This window comes from Mastigoproctus giganteus, chromosome 4, assembly GCF_048544385.1.
Source record: "Mastigoproctus giganteus isolate SK-2022 chromosome 4, ASM4854438v1, whole genome shotgun sequence".
Lineage (NCBI taxonomy): Eukaryota > Metazoa > Arthropoda > Arachnida > Uropygi > Thelyphonidae > Mastigoproctus > Mastigoproctus giganteus.
In genome coordinates this window covers 130,460,612-130,481,454 of record NC_143578.1, presented here as the reverse complement: position 1 = coordinate 130,481,454, position 20,843 = coordinate 130,460,612, and the positions used below count along the sequence as shown (strand labels likewise).

The window sequence follows — 20,843 nt, the reverse complement described above, 5'->3', positions numbered from 1 at the left end:
TCATCTTTCTGTACTCTGGAGCAGTGATCTCCAAAGTGGGGTGCACAAGATAATCCTCAATAAAATCGTGAGGCTGTTTTCCACACTGATATATAATCTGGATATAATAAATAAATAAATTTTCTGTTTATACGCCGGGACAACCAAATGGTCAGAGGAATTCACAAGATAGGCAGAATACAAGAAATAATGCATACTATGTAAATTATTTCTAAATAAAATAAATAGTATTGCATCACATTTACTGCACTTGTTACATTAATGATTTCTTATCATTTTGTACTTGAACTTCAATTTAATTTTGTTTTATATTTTTTTATTTGTGATCTTTTTAAATTATATGCAATTTTAGATATAATGCCTTTCATGTAAATGATTTATAAATAAAAAAATATATATCAAACTTATATATACTGGTGTGCGAAACTTAAGGACCAACACTATTTCTAAAGGTTACAACCACAAAATCTTTACTTAAGGTACTCTTTACTAATGAGAGTAGATTCAGTCTCAACAGCGATTCTGGACATCAGCCAATCTGGCGAGAGGTTGGCACATGGTATCACTCCTCAAACATCACTGAAAGGGATCGATATGGTGGTCAATGTGTTCTAGTCTGGGGAGGCATTATCTTGGATGGACATACACAACTCCAGATACTGGAAGGCAGTACTGTAACCAGTGCATACTACTGTACTGAGGTAATCCTTCCCAACGTACATCTGTTCTGAGGCGCCATTGGCCCCAAGTTTGTGTTTATGGATGATGACGCCACACCCCATTGCACTGCAGCTGTTGATATGCTTTTGGAAGGTGAGGACATTGTTCGTATGGATTGGCCCGTTTCCCTCAATCTAAATCCCATCGAACACCTATTGGACGCTCTGGGGAGATGCCTAGCGGCACGTCCACACCCACCAGAAAATGCCACTGACACAGGAATGCATGATGTTACTGCAAGAACCTATCAACAACATTGTTCTAAGTATGGACTGGCAGTCCAAAGCCTGCATTGACATTAGGGGTGGCCATATCTCCTACTGAGGACCACCTCTTCCCTTTGTTCCATCTTTGGCAGTGATGCATCTGTATCATGGCAGCCAGTGATACGTTGCCATTTTTTTTAATGTCTCTCTGTGTATCGTTTTGTTTCCGTTGTTGTGTTGGTGTTGTTTCCTTCATCATTTCTGTACTTTATTCTTAGGAGTGGCCCATATCCAGGCCACTCCTAAGAGAAGCTACAGGTGGAAACCTGACTGGTCCTTAAATTTTACATACCAATATATATATATATATATATATTTTTTTTTTTTTTTTTTTCCCTGGGATGTGCGCCAGTCCTTTTAAGTAAAATGAGGGTGCACGACCAATTTTTTTGGTCCTATCACACTCCATTGCTCTGGAGTGTGATAGGTCTTTGGCTTGCAAAAGGGAGTATTGGAATATTCCATATATGCCCTTTTTTTTTTTTAGCCCTTGGCAGATTAACTTTTCTAGCAAGGTTTCCCACCTTGCCATGGAGAGAGAGAGGGGCAGTGCCTGGTGCAGGCAAGCAAAGATTACTAAAGATTAGTTATTAGACTAAAAAATGAAGAAAGGGAACCTTCCTTAATTTCTCTTTTCAAAAACTTCTTGAGAAAAAAAAAAGAGCTGGTTATTAAATAAAGAGTTTTATTAAAAGCAGAAAATTAAAAGAGCTGGTAATCACTTTGGAAAATTCTCACCCGAAGCACAGAGAAAACACTAAATCACTTGCACACAGAGCCATTCCACTCATAATTATACAGTATATTTTAAACTGGATGAGACAGGATGCTTCATAATTTGGTTGCATATAGGCAAAGTAAAAACTGCTGTTGTATGTGTAGTGGAGGCTCAGTTGCTTTCCCATATAGGCTATGTGCAAGCAATTTGTGAAAGCTTGTTTGTTATTTGGTTTTTAGGAGCATTAGCAACTAAGGCCATATTGCTCTGGGATATGCGGTGGTCATTCCCTGACCTTTCCGCATCCTCCATATTTGGTGGTGACGGGCTCGAACCCCGGTCTAATCAAGAAGCATGTGCTACGCACTGCTGCTCCTTCCCACCTGGCTATGGAGGCACCTTGTGAAAGCTACTATGGCTGTTTGAAGGACACCATAATGAACAGGATCTAACTGTCATAATATGTACTGCTTTGCTGAATTAGATACTGAAACTTGATAATCCATTTGAATCTCATGAGAGCTTTACATATAGTGAAGTAGTCCACACCCTAATTCACTGGAAGAGATTGTTCAAAAGATGCCAGGATTAGAAACACAGGCTATGCAAAATGTTTATTTGTACATGTTTATTAAAATACAACTTTTTATCTAGAACTAATCCCAGGAGAGAAAATATACTCACCAGTGAAATGAAAAGTTATTTAAAATAATGGGTGGTTCTGGATGAACAACACAGAATTTACAGAAATGAATTAGATGATTTGTCCTCAGTTATTTGACATTCATTCAGTTTTATCCATTGTTTTGTCTTGTTTGCTGATATTTGTAGATGTCATTCAATTATGTTAGTATTAGTAATAATAGTGGCAAATGATGTAAGAAGGCAAGCTTACACGGCATTAGCTGAAAAAAAAAAAAAAAAAAAACATTTCACCTATCCATTCCCTCTAACAGTTGCTTGTCTAGTTCTTCCTTGATATTCAAATTACCCACTTCCACAAAGGTTGGAAGCTTGTTCCAGCAATCAATCAACCAACCACTGGCTGAAGGCAAACTTCAACACATCTATTCTGCAACCATCTTTCCTCAATTTGAATTTATGCCCCTCTTCTGCATAGTCAGGCATGAGGAAGAATCCCATTAGTATTGTTTGCTCAATGCCTCATCAAAAGATACTGATGAGGCTTGAGCAAAGGAAGTGATCGCTGTCCATAGGATCATTAACAACATACCACTCTATGGTAGGGACCAGTACTGGAGAACAAATGGAGATTTATTGCTGAGGTTTGTCCAGTTGGGAGCTGAATGTGAGTGTGCGTGCCAGTATTGAGTAAGACGAGATTTAGTGCCACTAAAAAGTTTTATATGAGTTGACCCCGTCTATCTAATTTAGAAGCGCCCCCATAAGGGGTTGTGCCCATTAAAGTCCCCTAATATACAGAGAGGTGGAGGTATCTGTATGAAGAGATCTTCGAGATCTTTTAAACAGTAAGTATGGTTTGGTTTTAAGTAGATTGAAACTAGTGTTATTGTAATATGGAGAGTTATACGAACAGCAACAGCTTCTATTTCAGTTTGAATTGGTATATGTTTAGTCGGGATCATTGAATTTATTAAGATTACCACACCACCATGGGCAGCATTACCTGTATTACGATCTCTTCTATAAAGGCAATAGTTCTTTATCGAAGGAGAAATTTGCAAGATTAGGTACGTTTCCTGGAGACAAAGAGCAACTGGAGAATATTGGTTAATTAGATCATGGATGTCACCTGTGTTGCAACAAAAGCCTCTGCAGTTCAATTGTAAAATACAAAGCATTATTTGTGTCTAATTGATGGAGCTGCATCTGACTGCTTTTTGGAGGTGACTGGCTTATTACTTTCCAATTTTTGTTTATATTTTTTGGAGAAAACTGGCCAACCAGTGTCCATTTCTTCTTCAGCATAGATTTCTAAAATAGGATCTTCCTGTATAGATGTGCCATCTGTGTCCATGGTTGTGTCCTGAATATTTTTCATTGCATTTCAGTTTGTAATATGGGATGTGGTAGCACTCTTTGGAGGAGGACAGGCCGCTGATATTGTCGGAGGAGTATTATTTGCCTGATCTAAGAGTCTGGGTTGTTGCTTACATATACTTGGTTGTTGTTCAGAGAGTATTTCTAGCGCAATCAAATTGATTTATTAGTGGGAATTGTGACATCGGTTTGAGTGGAGACTGTTTGATACTTTTTTTTTTTTACGGCATTGGCATACGTTTCATTTTTGTTTATAGGAGGTACAACTAGTTTTCTCGCTTCTTGGTAACTTACTTTGATCTCAACCTTGTATTTTACTATTTTTTACCCAGTTTTCCACTTTTCATCACGTCTTGGAATATGCAGGATGACCTGAATATTTTCAGGTCATCCTGCATATTTGGGCAGGTCATTTTTGTAGTCGTATAGTCACTTTTTATGTGATCTGAGGGTCCCACAATTGGGGCAGACAGGAATTCCTATGCATACAGTTTGTGAGTGGCCACACTTTTGGCATTTATAACATCATAACGGGTTGGGAATGTATGGGCAAATGTGGAAAAGTAAATAACCTGCTTTTACAGAGGAGGGCAAGTTGGGTGTATTGAAGGTGAGAATAATACTTCTGGTTGGTATCAGTTGATTATCTTTTAGTCATTACGTGTCTTGCTTGAATTGCATTTTGTCCATGCAGCTGTTGGGTAATTTCTTACTCTGTGACATTTAAAAGGTCCCGACTGGATATGACACCCTTAGATGAATTTAGGGTTGCAGGAGGAGATATTTTTACCGGAATGCCGGCAAAGTTTGTAACCTGTTAAAGTTTCTCCAAGTGCCTGTGGTTCACAGTTTCCACTAATAAATCTCTTGATTGTAGTCTTTTAACAGTCTTAGGAGATCCGGCAATACCTTCCAGATGTTTTTGTATACAAAGGGAGACAGTTTGCTCATAGGCTGACCAGTGAGTGAGTGGAAAATTAAAAATGGACAGGGTTGCTCAATCTGATTAGTCTTCTGTCTCTTGGGACTGTCATTACCTAAGTCATGATTGGAGTCATAGTCAATGTACGTTTCAGGACTTGAGTGCGAAGACACTAAGGGTGGATAAGAATTTTTATCCATGATTGCTCCTTTTGGCCCTGGGGGTTTGTCTTTACCACCCAGGTTACCGGCCCCGCCACAGGGAGATAGGAGCAGTGCCACGAGGTTACAAAGTGGCTGTTAGTTGTGTTAGTGAGAGGTATGAAAAAGAAACACAAAGGTGTCTTTCCTTTCTGGGCCTTTGCCTACTTTCTGTAGTGTCAAAGAGCTACTCTAGTAGAAAATGAGGAAAATGGTAATCAGAACAAAAAAGAATCTTTATATGGCAAAAGCTCTTTGAAAGGATCGCTTTATTGAACACACTATAATCGCTTAGCCATGGAACACTTGCCACCCGGGACCAAATGAATGATGTGAGCTTGGAAATTAAGCTTGCAGTCTAACATCAGTCCAAGAAATCTAATAGCGGTAGCAAGCAGTATTGGAGCATGGTTTATTTGCAATTCAGGATCATGATGGAGGGCCCGATGTTTGCAAAAGTGAGTGGCAGTGCATTTCTTTTCTGATAGCTGGTAACCATTCTGTAAAGTCCAGGATTCTATTTTAGTTATGGCAAGTTGGAGCTGCAGTTCAATGGTGTTGATACTTTGAGACTGATAGAAAATGATAAGATCATCTGCATACATATAAGTTTCAACAGTTTTTGGGATGTCTTTTGTCATGCTGCGAACTTGGATCGCAAAAAGTGTTGAACTAAGTACTGATCCCTGTGGGACTCCATCCCAAATGTGAGAAGCAGAGAGCAAGTTTTTATATCGTGCCCAAAAAGAGTGCAACTGCAGGAAATTCTGAATTATTTTAGGCAGATGGCCCCTAAGTCCCAGATGGTAAAGATCCATACTGATACTATGACGCCAGGTAGCACAAATGCCTTTTCAAGATCTAAGTTGACCATGACTAGATGTTGTTTCCTGACAAAGGCATTGCAGATATGAGATTTGGCCTTGATGAGAAAGTCTAGAGTTGATCTGTTTTTCTGAAAGCCATACTAATGATCAAGCAGGAGATTCTGTGACTCTAGGATCCAAGTGAGCCTCGAATGTACCATCCTTTCAAAAGTTTTTCCCAAGCAGCTCGTAATTGGTATGGCAATAATGAAAGAATGGCACCAGGAAAAAGGATAGGCATTTTCGAAGATCCAATTGTATAAAATCAGCAAGGTACACAAATCCTTCTCAAGTAAATGCTTCATCATAATGTAATGAATACCATCTGGACCTGCGGCACTGTTGGATGACCTATTTAATGATTCTTTGAGTTCTGCTTATGTAAAAGGTTGGTTATATGTGAATGAGCGGTGCATGAGGTTGATTTTCCTGTATTCTTCGCCAGATGATATGCGTGTCAGTATCTTTTGTGATGGTTGAGGCAAAAGCAATCCACGAATCACATTTTGTTTTCCGTATAATTTCTCTCTTTAGCTTTAAGTCTTTTATAAGTAATTAAATTACTCGTGGTAGGATACTTGTGGAAATTATTCCAAGCACGGTTTTTCTACTCTTTGGCACGAAAGCAATCCATATTCCACCTTAGAATCTGATTGGCGATATAAGTGGTTATATCATCAATCGGCTGTTTTTCAACATAAAGCCTGTCTAGAAATATTTGGGTGGAACAGCCATCCCATTTAGCCTTTTTAAACCTCCAAGTGGATCGTTGACCAGGATTTGGAGTTACTCCTGTTTGTAATGAGCAAATAATAGGAAAATGATCATTATTAAAGGGATCAGTTAACACTGACCATGTCATGAATGGAAAGATGGATGATCAACAGTTTAATAAGTCAATTTCAGAAGTAGATCCTGTAGGTAGGTGGATATAGGTGGGAGAAACAGGGTTTAGTAAATTTAGATCATTATTGTTCTAAAGTTCTTCAATCAATTTGCCCCTTGCATCCATTGTAGTGGATCCCCACAATGGATGGTGACCATTAAAATCGTCCAAAAGGCAAATTGGCATTGGGAGTTGCATAATGAGGTTGTCCAGTTCTGAACTGGAAAATGGTATTGATGGCGGAATATAAATGGAAACAAGGGTAACCGAAACACCAACTGCAATACGAACTGTCACAGTTTCCAGAGCGGTTTGTAACTGGATGTGCTTGGACGGCGTGTTAGAATTAATAAGGATGGCTACTCCTCCAATGGGCAGGAGACTCTGAGATCCTATCTTGTCTGTAGATGACATAATTTGAAAGTGTTGGTGAAACATGCGGTGGCAAGAAAGTTTCCTGTATGTTCAACCTATGGGGCTCAACTGAGCAAGTAAATCCTTTAGATCACCAGAATGACTGAAAAGTCCTTTGCAATTTCATTGTATGATGTTGTGGCTGATTTTGGTTTAACTGAGGATGATTCTTCTGACTGTTTTTTGTATGAGGAGCAATTTTTTGTTCTTTTTTTTTAAAAGGTGGAGCATCCAGTATCTATAGTGTCATTCGCATGAAGTTCTAGTATTGGTTCCTCAATCTGAGGGTACATCTACTTCCATACTATTTGTGGTTTCCTTGCTGTCTTTAGGTTTCAATTTTTCACTATCATGCGACACCGTTGGAGTATCAGCTGGAATGCTAATTGAAGTGTTGGTAGCTTCACTGGTTTTAGCTTGTGGTGTGTCCTTTTCAGAGTTTGATAGTGTTGTTTTAGCACAGTTAGCTAGAGATGTGCTAGGGGGTACTGATATATCTGTGAGCTGCTGTTGAATGAGTGCTTCGAGTGTGAGGTGCAAAAGAAAGACTGGGCATGATCAATATAACTTGTCTGTGTGCCAAAGGATATGTCACTTTATGATCTATTTTATATTTTTGAATTTTTTTGACTGTTTTCCACATTTAGCAATATTTAGGAAAGGCTGGGTGATTTCCTTTGCAGTTGGGGCAAACTGGAGTTGAAGCTGAACAGTCTTCTCGTGTATGCTCCTTGGAACCACATGGAGATATAAATCACAAGAATATCGCTTGGCCTCAAAATGCGGTTGGCACCCGGGCCAGTTGTGTTTCATAACTAAGAGTAAGAACATGTGCATATAAAAGGCACACACCGTACACAATACCCTTCACAGCTATAAGCCAAGGATTAACATGTACACTAATGCTACAAGCATTATAAATAAATTTGATGAATTTGAAGTACTGGTTAAGTCATCAAATGCAGGCATTATAGGGTTAGTGGAGACATGGTGTCAATCAGATATAAGTGATGCTGAATTTGAATATGGAGAGAACAATGTACACAGGAAGCACAGACAGGGTAAGGGATTATGCTCTTTGTTAAGGAGCACATTCAATCTGAGGCATTACATCCAGTTGACACAGGTTAACAGTGCAATGTTGAGTCAGTCTGGTGTGACACTAGGGAAAACAAAAATGAGAGTTGGAGTGTGTAATAGGCCTAATGACTGTGGTGAACATACCAAACAGTTAGACAAAAATAGTGTGCAAGTAAATCAGAATGTCTTATAATGTAGGATTTTAACTTTCCACATGTTGACTGGAATTTGTGGGTTGGTCACATGGGGACTAGCAAGACGTTTGTAGATTTATTGGACGATTGTTTTTCTACAGCAATATGCAAGAGAAGCAACAAAAGGAAACAATACTCTTGGTATGATTATCAGCAGCAATTTTTCAAGCATTAAGAATCTGTAAGTAAAAGACCCACAGGATGGCAGTGAACACAGTGTACTAATGTAGAATTTAATTAAAGACAAATACTGTTAAGGCTTTTACTTTCATAAGGGTGACTACAGGGGTGTCAGACATTTTTAAATTTTATGCAGTGGGACCAACTGATGATGTTACTAACAGCAAATTCTAAATGGAAAGCAATAAGAGAAGTAATCATTGGACTACTAGGTTTTTCATATGAACGAAGAAAAAATTCTGTTGTTGGCTTAGACCTAAATGGATGTCAGATGAACTGATGAGATACAAAAATTCATGGAATTTGTACAACTTATCAAGTGATCCAGAAGCCAATGATATATATATATATATAAAGTAGTATGTAATCAAGTCACAAAAGTTAGGCAAGCTAAAGCAGATTATGAGAAGTCTTTGGCAAAGACTGCTATACTTATATTAACAGTAGAAAGAAGGGGTTGAATCACATTGGGCCTTGCATTGCTGACAAATTAAACAGGTATGTTGCATCTACATTCACACATGAGGAATTCTTAAGGAAGGTGATGGCAGAAGATTATCAAATGCTAAGGAGAGCTAAATGATTTTGTGATAACTGAAAGGAAAGCAGAAGAGAACTTCTTGAAGCTAAACATAAAAAAGGCACCTGGGGTGGATGGAATCTATCCAATTATGTTAATTGCACAGCAAAGTAGGTAAGCAAACCTTTAACCATAATTATGACAGCCTCCTTGGATTCAGGGGAGTCTCTATGGACTAGAGATGTGCAAATGTCTCTACAATTCATACAGGGGGATCAAAAGTTAACATGAGTAATTACAGACTTGTTAGCTACACATTTGTTCCAGGGAAAATAATGGAGTCACTGGTTAAAGAAGTAATGCAAGACCATCGAGACAAGAATGCAATTATACTGCAGTCACAGCATGGATTTGTTAAGGGTTGGTCTTGTTTGAACAATCTGATTAGATACTGTGATTCAGTGACCATGAAACTAGAGGCAAAAATAATTTTGATATCATATACTTGGATTTCAGGAAGACATTTAATACTATTGCACATAAAAGACTACTGTACAAACTGGAGCAATGTGGCATTAAGGACAAGTTACTTCTATGGATAAAGGGATGGTTAAGTGGAAGAAGACAGAGTGGTTATTCATGGGCACTGCTCTTCATGGACTAATGTTATTAGTGAAGCCCCAAGGTTCAGAGCTGGGTCCATTGTTGTTTTCAATAATAATGCAAATGATACAAAGGTTTGCAGGGTGATTAATGACAGTAATCAGGGTAAGCTACTACAACAAGATCTAGTAAAATTAGATCACTGAGCTGAGAAATGGCAGTTGAAGTTTAACTTTATCAAATGCAAGGTACTACACGTGGGAAGCAGTAACTCCAGAGTAAATTATAAATTGTGTGGTATTATACTCAGGGTAGTGGAGAATTTGTTTTTTTTTTTTTTTTTTGTTTTTAGTAAGTTGTTGGTGCATTGGCTTCTGTGGCCATAATGCACCTCCCAAGGTTTTTGCAAGCCCGAGGCAGGATTCGAACCCACGACCTTTGGGTTGCCAGGCAGGCACTTTACTCACCTGGCTAGCCCGGTCGGCGTAGTGAAGAATACAAAAGACCTAGGGGTAATTGTGCAGTCATAGATGAAATTCTCTGAGCAGTGCAGCCATGCTGCCAGGACAGCTCATGGAGTTTTGACAATGAACAAACTTCTATCAGTTGTTGTGAAAGTGGGTGGTTTGAATAAATTCAAGGAAGAACTAGACAAATTCTTGGGGGGTATAAATGCATGGAGAGTTTTTTTTTTGGCTGATGCTTTATAAGCTTGCTTTCTTACATCAATTGGCATTACTAACAGTAATACTAATTCATAGTTGCCATAGTTACATCAATTGATATTGATGTAACTATGGCAATTTATAAATGATATTGATGATGGTATATCAGGCTTAATGTCCAAGTTTGCAGACGATACGAAGGTTGGCAGGGTTGTCAAGGACACTACTGACACTATGCTGCTGCAACAGGATTTGGAAAGGTTGAGCAGATGGGCTTCGAGGTGGCAAATGAAGTTTAACATTGACAAATGTAAAGTACTACATATGGGAAACGGCAACCCCAGAGCAACGTATCAACTCTGTGGTACTACACTGACAGTGGTAGAGAATGAAAGGGACCTGGGGGTGGTGGTGCAGGCAGATATGAAGTTCTCTGAGCAGTGCAGACGAGCTGCAAGAGTAGCTCATGGTGTATTGTCAATGATATATAGGAATTTTTCTAGCAGGGATAAGGAGGTGATTATTCCCTTGTATAAGGCAATGGTCAGGCCACACCTAGAGTACTGTATACAGGCCTGGAGGCCTCATTTCAGGAAGGATGTAGAGCTGCTGGAACGAGTACAGAGAAGGGCAACTAGATTGGTGAATGGGACAAAGGGGTTCTCTTACGAAGAAAGGCTTAAGTTTTGCAAATTACAATGTCTGGAAACTAGGCACCAGCGGGGTGATCTGATAGAGGTGTACAAAGCCTTGAATGGTTTGAGCATGCTCAATGCTGATGGGATTCTTCCTCTAGCTCAGAAAAATCACCTGAGAGGGCATAAATTCAAATTGAGGAAAGACAGATGTAGGATAGATGTGCGGAAATTTGCCTTTAGCCAGCGGGTGGTTGGTGGGTGGAACAGACTTCCATCCCTTGTCGTGGAAGTTGATAGTCTAAATAAGTTTAAGGCTCAGCTGGACAGGTATTTCGAACGAACAGAGGGGTGAAGTGGAAGTGGTTATTTTTATTTATTTATGTTACTTTTTTTTTTTTTTTTTTTCTTTTTTTTTTTGGCTGATGCTGCATAAGCTTGCTTTCTTGCATCAAATGCCTCTACTAATGCTAATGCTAATTGCCATTACTAACAGGTAATGGCAATTGATGTAACTTCATACTCTATGGCGCCGAAGTCTGGACTTCAATTGCTATGACCCATCTTAGACAGATTTTCGCAGGGGAATTCTGGCTACTGAAGTGGGCCATATGGAAATTTTGGCTTCCCCCTACACCAAGGACCACCCAGATGGCGACAGCTCTCAACATCAGACGCCTTCCTACCATCATTCACGAGAGAATGACTCGTCTTTGCCATCAAAATGATGGTCAGCATTATTTCAGTACCAGATTTCTGGGCTAACTGTGGATGGAGGATCCTGGTCCCAAGCCTTAGGGCCAATCCACTCTTACAGGCCATTCCCAACCGGTTAAAGCTATCTGATCAGTTCATACCTGTGCAAATGCTGCAAGAGATACAGTCCTTGGACGGCAACCTCTACAAATTTGCAGTCGACAAGGAATATAGGCAGAAAGGTCTCGGTTGACTTCCTTCCCAGGACCACGTCAGAGGACACTAGAACCTGCTCCCGGAGACCTATTCATCACTGCCTTGAATCCATCATCCTAGCATCTAAACCTTTCAGGAGTCGTGATGCTTTTTTTTTTTTTTTGTGTGTTTATTATGTTGTGTGATTTCTTTTAAGTAAACCCCTGGCTTGTAGCCATGAAGGGAGTTGTATACAGCTATGTGCCTTCTGTATATAATAAAGAGTTCTTCTAATACTAATTACTAGTATATCAAAACAGAAAATACTATATAACCAGTTAGAAAATAGTGGGTACATGAGAGGATTTCATCTCATTTACAAATTTAAAAAAAGTGGCACATGTCAGACACCATGTTAGCAATAGAAGGTTAATTATGTCAAACATATTAATGCTAACTGATATAAAATGACTTAAATTTTCTAAAATTGCTCTGTCTATTATTAATATTTCACAATCACTGCATCTTTCTTGAAGTATTGTAATTCACTGTGAATTTTAATTTTTAAAAAGACTCATTTCCAGTTTTTTTGGTTTAAGTTACTTAAACTTATTATTTTTTTAATTTATATGTTTATTTCATTATAAAAAGGTGTACAGTATCTTTTTAATTTTGTGGTGATCTATAATTGATGTTTATTTAGTACCTCTATATAAAGAATAAAATTATTATATACTGTGTATATATATAATTTGTATTATGAATTGTAATTTTTATAATTATATATATATAATAATTATCATATATATATATATATATACATACACACACACACACAGAATCGGATCTAACAGGCAGAAAATTGAGTAGGGGTGCCGCAAACTAAAATAAATGAGTTAGGGGTGCCATTATTAAAAAAAAGGTTGAAACCACTGGGTTATTTCAAGGGGTCAAGATAAACTGAGCAGATGGGCTGGAAAATGACAATTGAGTTTTAACAATTTTGAATACAGTGTATTGCATTTAGGATTCAGCAATCCCAGAATTACATAACATTTGGGTGGTAAACCAAACTCAAGGTAGCAGAATATGAAAAAGATCTAGGGCCATTGGACAGTCCATGAAATTCTCTGAGCAGTCCAAACAGGCTGCTAGTACAGCCAATGATATACAGAAACTTGGACAGCAGCAGAGGAGGGCAGATTATGCCACTATATAAGGTCTTGAGCTGGGTATCATCGTTTTTCTCTTTCTTGGCGATTCCCTTCTACCCCCCCCCTCTCCCTCTCTCTCTCTCAGGGTAATTGGAAAATCTTGAGCACCAGATACAGGTCTGTATGCCTCATTTTAGGAAGTGTACAGATTTGTTGGAAACAGTGCACTGGAGAGCAATCACACGTAGGTAAGGATAGAAAAGCATATATTATGAAAAAAAAACAATAGGTCTGTAAACTTCAATCTCTGGAAACTAGGCATCAGAATTGTAAACTGAAATGCATGAGGGGCTTTCAATAAATCATCTACCTAAGGTACTTCCCACAGTTACATTTCAATGATTCATGATTTATCATGTTTCTACATATCTCAAATTGAATCATACTAATTTTGATCCCACTATGTTTATAGGTTATGCTGCTGTAACAGAAAGAAGAAAGACACCTGTATCAAATAATGGATTTGATGAAATTGGAGCATCGGTTAGTCATCAAGTTTCTCACCAAAGAAGGAAATGTGCCCAATGCCATTCATGAAAGGATGGTGGCTGTGTATGGCAACAGTGCACCTTCAGAGTACCACAAAATTCTGATCAAAACAATTCAAGTGGGGTAGAGAGTCCATCAAAGACGATCCACATCCAGGAAGGCCTGCAACAGCAACCACTCCAGAAATGTGCCAAGCTGTGGAAACCCTTTTGCTGAATGACAGACGTTTAAAGGTATCCCAAATTTCTATAGAATGTAACATATTTCAGGGATCAGTTATAACCATCCTCCACGAACATTTGGGGATGACTAAGGTCAGTGCAAGGTGGGACTGCCAGCTTTCTGACCCCTGTGCAGAAGCAATTCTGAGTAGTGTTGTTAGGAGATTTTAGACTTTATGGAAGAGATCCTGAAACTTTCATCTCCAGAACCGTCACAGTTGAAGAAACATGGATTCATCAGGAAATATTTTTTGGTGGAGTTTCTTGTAGCAGAGATGATGCTTTCCAGTGTGTCCACAATGGGAAAGCCCTCTTTAAATCTAAATTAGTTTGGTGACTGTAAGCTTGCATTGTTATAGCGGGTGACTATTCTGTTACGTAGTAGGTGCTCAAAAAGTTTAGCATTAGCATTAGTAGAGGCATATGATGCAAGAAAGCAAGCTTATTCAGCATCAGCCAAAAAAAACACACACACACCACTCCCGTTTCACCCCTCCGTTCGCTCGAAATACCTGTCCAGTTGAGCCTTAAATTTGTTTAGGCTATCAACTTCAACAACAACCAACCACCCGCTGGCCAAAGGCAAATTTCCGCACATCTATCCGACATCCGTCCTTCTTCAATTTGAATTTATGCCCTCTGAGCTGTTTATTCTGAGCAAGATGAAGAATCCCATTGGCATTGAGCATGCTCAAACCATTCAAAGCCTTATACACCTATATCAGATCACCTTGCCGGTGCCTAGTCTCCAGACTCTGTAATTTGCAAAACTTAAGCCTTTCTTCGTAAGAGCAACCCTTTGTTCCATTCACTAATCTTGTTGCCCTTCTCTGTACCCGTTCCAGCAGCTCTACATCCTTCTTGAAATGAGGCCTCCAGACCTGTATACAGTACTCAAGATGTGGCCTAACCATTGCCTTATACAAGGGAATAATCACCTCCTTATCCCTGCTAGAAAAATTCCTGTATATCATTGACAAGACACCATGAGCTACTCTTGCAGCTCGTCTGCACTGCTCAGAGAACTTCATATCTGCCTGCACAATTACCCCCAGGTCCTTTTCATTCTCCACCACTGTCAGTGTAGTACCGCAGAGTTGATACGTTGCTCTGGGGTTACTGTTTCCCACATGTAGTACTTTACATTTGTCAATGTTAAACTTCATTTGCCACCTCTCAGACCATCTGTTCAACCTTTCCAGATCCTGTTGCAGCAGCATAGCATCAGTGGTGTCCTTAACAACCCTGCCAACCTTTGTATCATCTGCAAACTTGGACATTAAACTTGATATCCCATCATCAATATCATTCATAAACACCGAAAACAACAACGGACCCAACACTGATCCCTGAGGAACTCCACTAATAACATTAGTCCACGTTGAGCAGTTTCCATTGATTACCACTCTCTGTCTTCTGCCACTCAACCATCCCCTTATCCATAGCAGCAATTTGCCTCCAATGCCACACTGCTCCAATTTGTGCAGCAGTCTTCCATGTGCAACAGTATCAAAAGCCTTTCTAAGATCCAAATATATAATATCAAAGTTATTCCCTGCATCCAGTTCTTTGTCACTACATCATAGTAGTCCAATCAAATTGGTCAGGAAAGACCTGCCCTTAACAAAACCATGCTGCATCTGAGCTATAACTGAATTCTTGTCTAGATGATCCTGCAGTGCTTCTTTAACCAGTGCCTCCATTAATTTACCTGGAACAGAAGTTAAACTAACAGGTCTATAATTACTTGTGTCAGCCTTTGATCCTCCTTTGTGAATTGGGGTTACATTTGCACATCTCCAGTCTATGGGTACCTCCCCTGAGTCCAAAGAAACTCTCATAATTATGGCTAGGGGTTTGCTTACTTCCTTTGCTGCCTCCTTTAATATAACTGGATAGATCCCATCCACCCCAGGTGCCTTTTTTCTGTTTATCCTCAACAATCTCTCCTCCACTTTCCTCTCAGTTATTACAAAATCATCCAGCTCACTGCCAATGTTTACTTTACCTACATCATTCTCCTTCCTGAATAACTCCTCATGCGTGAATGTAGATGCAAAATACTCGTTTAGATTGTTAGCCACCTGAGCAGGATCCTCAACTGTTGAACCATCAATATCCAGTGGACCAATCTGATTCATCCCTTTCCTTCTTGAGTTTAAATAGGTAAAGAACTCTTTTCTGTTTTTCAGGTTTTACTAAAACCTGAGAGAAGGGCTATGGGCCTATATGAGTTTAGTTGGTCCTGTGGCTTGTTTGAGTTTTTCAGGATGAGGCACATCACTGGGATCCTAAAGCACACCCAAAAAATTTGGACAATCTTCAGCTGGGATGCCGAGGGAATTTTGAACAAAGATTTTTGGGATGCCAAGGGAATTTTGTATATTCAGTACTTGGAACACAAGCAGACAGTACCTGGGAAGTCATATAAATCCCTACTGTATAGTAGGGATGCATATGACTATGCAGCCTAAGGGATGGCATAAAGGAAAAATGCCATGGAAAGCTTTCCAGAGGTGTGCTACTTCTTCAGGACAATGCAACAGCGCACATGCTGTTGCTGCAACTTTGAGAGAATGTGACTTTATAGAGCTTACCCATCCACCTTACAGTTCAGATCTGGCCCCCAGTGGGTATTTATTGTTTCGACACAGCAAGAAAAATGTACGTGGATGTCACTTCGCTGATGATAATAAACTGAAGTCTGCTGTTTCTTTGAAGGACAAGACAGAATTTTATTTGTCTGGTATTTCCTCATTGCCAACAAAATGGAACAAGTGTATTGAAGTTCAAAGGAGTTGCAATGAAAAATAAAACCGATTTTTGCCTCTATCTCATTTCCTTCATATCAGTCAGTTCAGCAAAATGCCTTGTTAAAAGTTATAATGAATTCCATAGCAACACTAATTTTTAATGTTACTACAGAATTTATGTTAATTTTTTACTTTATTAATTTTTTACTGCACATTTAACATTACTGAAAAATATAGTGCAACTCTGTGTATAATGTAACATGAGAATTGAATAAAATAGTATTAGTATTAGAAATGTGATATGAGGAAGCTTTGCTTCCTCATATCATGTATCATTATTCTTTGGCTGAATGCAAATTTCCATATCTATTCAGCAGTCATCCTTTTCAGCTTAAATCTGTGTCCCCATTATTTGTGTCTAAGAAAGAGTAAAGACGCTGTTAGCATTTAGTTTACTTAACGCAAAAGGGTTAAGGTTTTAAGTATTATACAAGGGGCGTTCAATAAGTTATCTACCTACTTATGAAATCTTTTAGTGTTCTCATATACAAAAAATTCTTTACTGTCTTTCTGTAGACATATTTGCCAAATCCTTTTAGTGATCTGCATTAGCCTATCTCCTTGCTCTTACCAACCTACTGTGGTAGGTTGTTAAGATTACTTAGCATTAGCATTAGTAGAGGCATTTGATGCAAGAAAGCATGCTTATGCAGCATCAGCCAAAAAAAAAAAAAAAAAAACCGCACTTCCACTTCACCCCTTTGTTCGTTCAAAATACCTGTCCAGCTGAGCCTTAAACTTATTTAGGCTAATATACCAAGCTTGATATACCATCATCAATATCATTTATAAATACAGAAAACAATAATGGACCCAACACTGAGCCCTGAGGGACTCCACTAATAACATTAGTCCACGATGAGCAGTGTCCATTGATTACCACTCTCTGTCTTCTCCCCCTCAACCACCCCTTTATCTATAGCAGCAATTTGCCTCCAATGTCACACTGCTCCAATTTGTGTAGCATTCTTCCATGTGCAACAGTATCAAAAGCCTTTCTAAGATCCAAGTATATAATATCAAAGCTATTCGCTGCATTCAGTTCTTTTGTGACTGCATCATAGTATCCAATCAAATTGGTCAGGCAAGACTTCCCCTTAACAAAACCATGCTGTGTCCGAGCTATAACTGAAGTCTTGTCTAAATGATCCTGCAGTGCTGCTTTAACCAGTGCCTCCATTAATTTTCCTGGAACAGAAGTTAAGCTCACAGGTCTATAATTACTTGTGTCAGCCTTTGATCCTCCTTTGTGAATTGGGGTCACATTTGCACATCTCCAGTCTGTGGGTACCTCCCCTGAGTCCAAGGAAGCTCTCATAATTATGGTTAAGGGTTTGCTTACTTTCTCTGCTGTCTCCTTTAATATAACTGGATAGATCCCATCCACCCCGGGTGCCTTTCTTGTGTTTATCTTCAACAATTTCTCCTCCACTTTACTCTCAGTATTTACAAGATTCTCTAGCTTACTGCTAGAGTTGAATACACCTCCGGCTTTCCCCTTGCTAAAGAACTCCTCATGTGTGAATATCGATGCAAAATATTCATTTAATTTGTTAGCTACCTGAGGAGGATCATCAACAGTTGAGCAATCGATATCAAGTGGACCAATCTGATTCATCCCCTTCCTTCTAGAGTTTACATAAGTAAAGAACTCTTTGCTGTTTTTCTTTGCATCCCTTGCCAAGGATTTCTCGTAATCTGCCTTCGCCTGCCTAACCTCCTTTGTAACTTGGTTGCATATCAACTTGTATCTATCATAGGCTTCTGTGTCATGTGCTAATTTGTAAGTATCCCATGCATTTTTCTTCTCTGCCATATGCCTCATTAGTTCATCTGACATCCATTTTGGCCTAAACCTTGAACAATATTTCTTAGTTGGTATGTAAAGCCTAGTAGCTTCCAAGATAAGTTCTTTGAATGCTTCCCATTTTGAATTTCCTGTTGGTAACATCATCAGTTGGTCCCACTGTATAGAATTTAAATACTGTCTCAGTCCATCGTAGTCGCCTTTACGGAAGCAATAACCCTTCCCTTTACCCCTAATGGTAGTTACCTCTTTGAGTAAATCCCACTTCAGCACACTGTGATCACTGCCACCTAGTGGTTCATTTATCTGCAGATTCTTAATGCATGAAGAATCACTGCTGATAATCAAATCAAGAGTATTACTCCCTCTAGTTGCCTCCTGAACATGCTGATGTAGAAAACAATCATCCAATAAATCCACAAAAGCCCTGCTAGTGTGTGAGTGACCAGCCCCCAAATTCCAGTCAATATCTGGGAAATTAAAATCTCCCATTATAAGACTCTCTGATTTACTGGCCCACTCTTATTTCCCTGTACAGTTTCTTATTATACTCATCAGAGTCATTAGGCCTATAGCACACTCCTACTCTCAATTTTGATCTCCCAATGCTTATGTCACACCAAACTGACTCAACACTGCACTGTCCAGCAATGTCGACTGGCTTCACTTCCTTGGTTTTTATGTGTTTCTTAACTAATAGCATAACCCCTCCCCCCTTCCTATCCTGTCTATCCTTTCTGTAGATGTTGTACTCCCCAAATTCCAGTTCTGCATCCCTTATATCTGTGTGACACCATGTCTCTGATATCCCAACAATATCTGCCTTTGATGTTTTGAGCAATACCTCAAATTCATCAAATTTATTTACTAAACTCCTAGCATTGGTGTACACGCAAGTATACCTGCACCTGTTTCTATTCTTAGCTACCCTAACACAACCCATGTGTTTACTTGTACCGCAATGGCTCCCAGCAGTCTCTGAAATATCATGCATCTTGTTTTTCAGGCTTCTGCTCATTCTAATAGAAGCAGTGCAAGAATCTCTTTCACCTCTGCAAGTGGCTACTGTCAATCTATTGGTCTTTGTCTCCCCCCAAGCTAGCAGTTTTCTGACCCACCTAACACTGCCTCGATAGCATCAGCAAATATTCTTGCACCCTTTCTATTTAAGTGTATCCCATCCCTGTAGGAGCAATCTCTCCTGTTAACAAGTACAGTCCAGGCTGAAAAAAATTCTACTCCTTGAGCCTTGCACAATCTTTCCAGGGCCGAACTGATCGACAAGGCTCTCATCATATACTCCCTCCTATCGTGTCTGGGCAGAATTGCAGACACTTTCAAATTCAACCCTAATTCTCGGCTTTTGTTCAACAGTGACCTGTACTTGTTAAGTAATTCTGCCGGTCTCCTACTCTTAATATCATTAGTGCCAACGTGTACAACTTACTGTGTACAAACCTATCAAAGTGATTATCTCTATATAGTGACCACCTGACTGATATATGAGAACACTAAAAGAAAAGCAATGAACTATATTGAATCACTATAGCAATATTGTGGAATCAATACATTCTCGCGTGTAATTACAAGAATATATTCTTTAAGAAAAGATTCGGCTAACAATTATTTGGTAAATAAATCTGTGATTGGTGAAAACGTTCTAGAGGAGAAATTATCAAGCTCCAAAGTACAGCGGGACGAGAAGCTGACGTCCAATTCGTTATATTGAAAAAAAAAAAAAAAAAAATTTGGAAGTCACAAAGCCTTTATAGGTATCCATGTGTATCTTTATATAAAATCATATATATATATATAGATAGATAGATTAAAGTGAAGTTCCAGATGATTGGAAATATCTTTCCTATACACAAGTCTGTTTTGTGAGTTTGTTAACACACAAAATCTAGCACACTAAATTTAGAAATTTAACACACTAAATCTATTGTCTAAAACATCGCACTATTTATTTTTCTTTCAGAAAAAAAAAATTAATATTTTTTTTCTGAAATAAAACTTGTAATTACACAGTCCATAATTAGGACTTTTACTAATTCGAACTGACCATACCACCTATTAGTCCAAATTACAGAACGTTTTACACTATATGCAAAAATGATATTTATAAATAAAAGTACATGAAAATATACGTACTTTAACTATTGCAGAACCACTACCTGCCATCGTAGAACGTTTCATACTACACCTGTTTTGTCATCTATGTTTGCTAACATGGGTTGCTCAGTAGCGCCGTAATAAAAACGCAATATAATAATTCACACTAAAATTACCTTTTTTTTTTTCTTAAAAATAAGCAAAAAATGTCCAGTATTAATTTTGAGCCTATGACTGCGATGATCTCATACCGGATAAGGGCAGACACATGGCGAAGCATTGAGTCCACTAATTATTAATTATTATTATTGTTGTTGCTCTTATATTATTTCTCCTTGATTGGGGATTCCACTCTGTGACGGGTACTGCTACCAAGTACATAGGGTAGTTGTAATGTCTAGTGTT

General features: G+C 38.8%; 1 protein-coding gene across 1 annotated transcript in view; it reads right to left on the bottom strand.

Moving 5' to 3' along the window:
• LOC150087063 (protein YIPF1) overlaps positions 1–20,566 on the bottom strand; it is a 111,140-nt gene extending 90,574 nt beyond the window's left edge. The window contains exon 1 of the mRNA XM_090372362.1: positions 20,478–20,566. Within this exon, the coding sequence (XP_090228488.1) occupies positions 20,478–20,522 (45 nt within the window). The 5' untranslated portion in view covers positions 20,523–20,566. The remainder of the gene's footprint in view (positions 1–20,477) is intronic.
• Between the last annotated feature and the right edge of the window lie 277 nt (positions 20,567–20,843).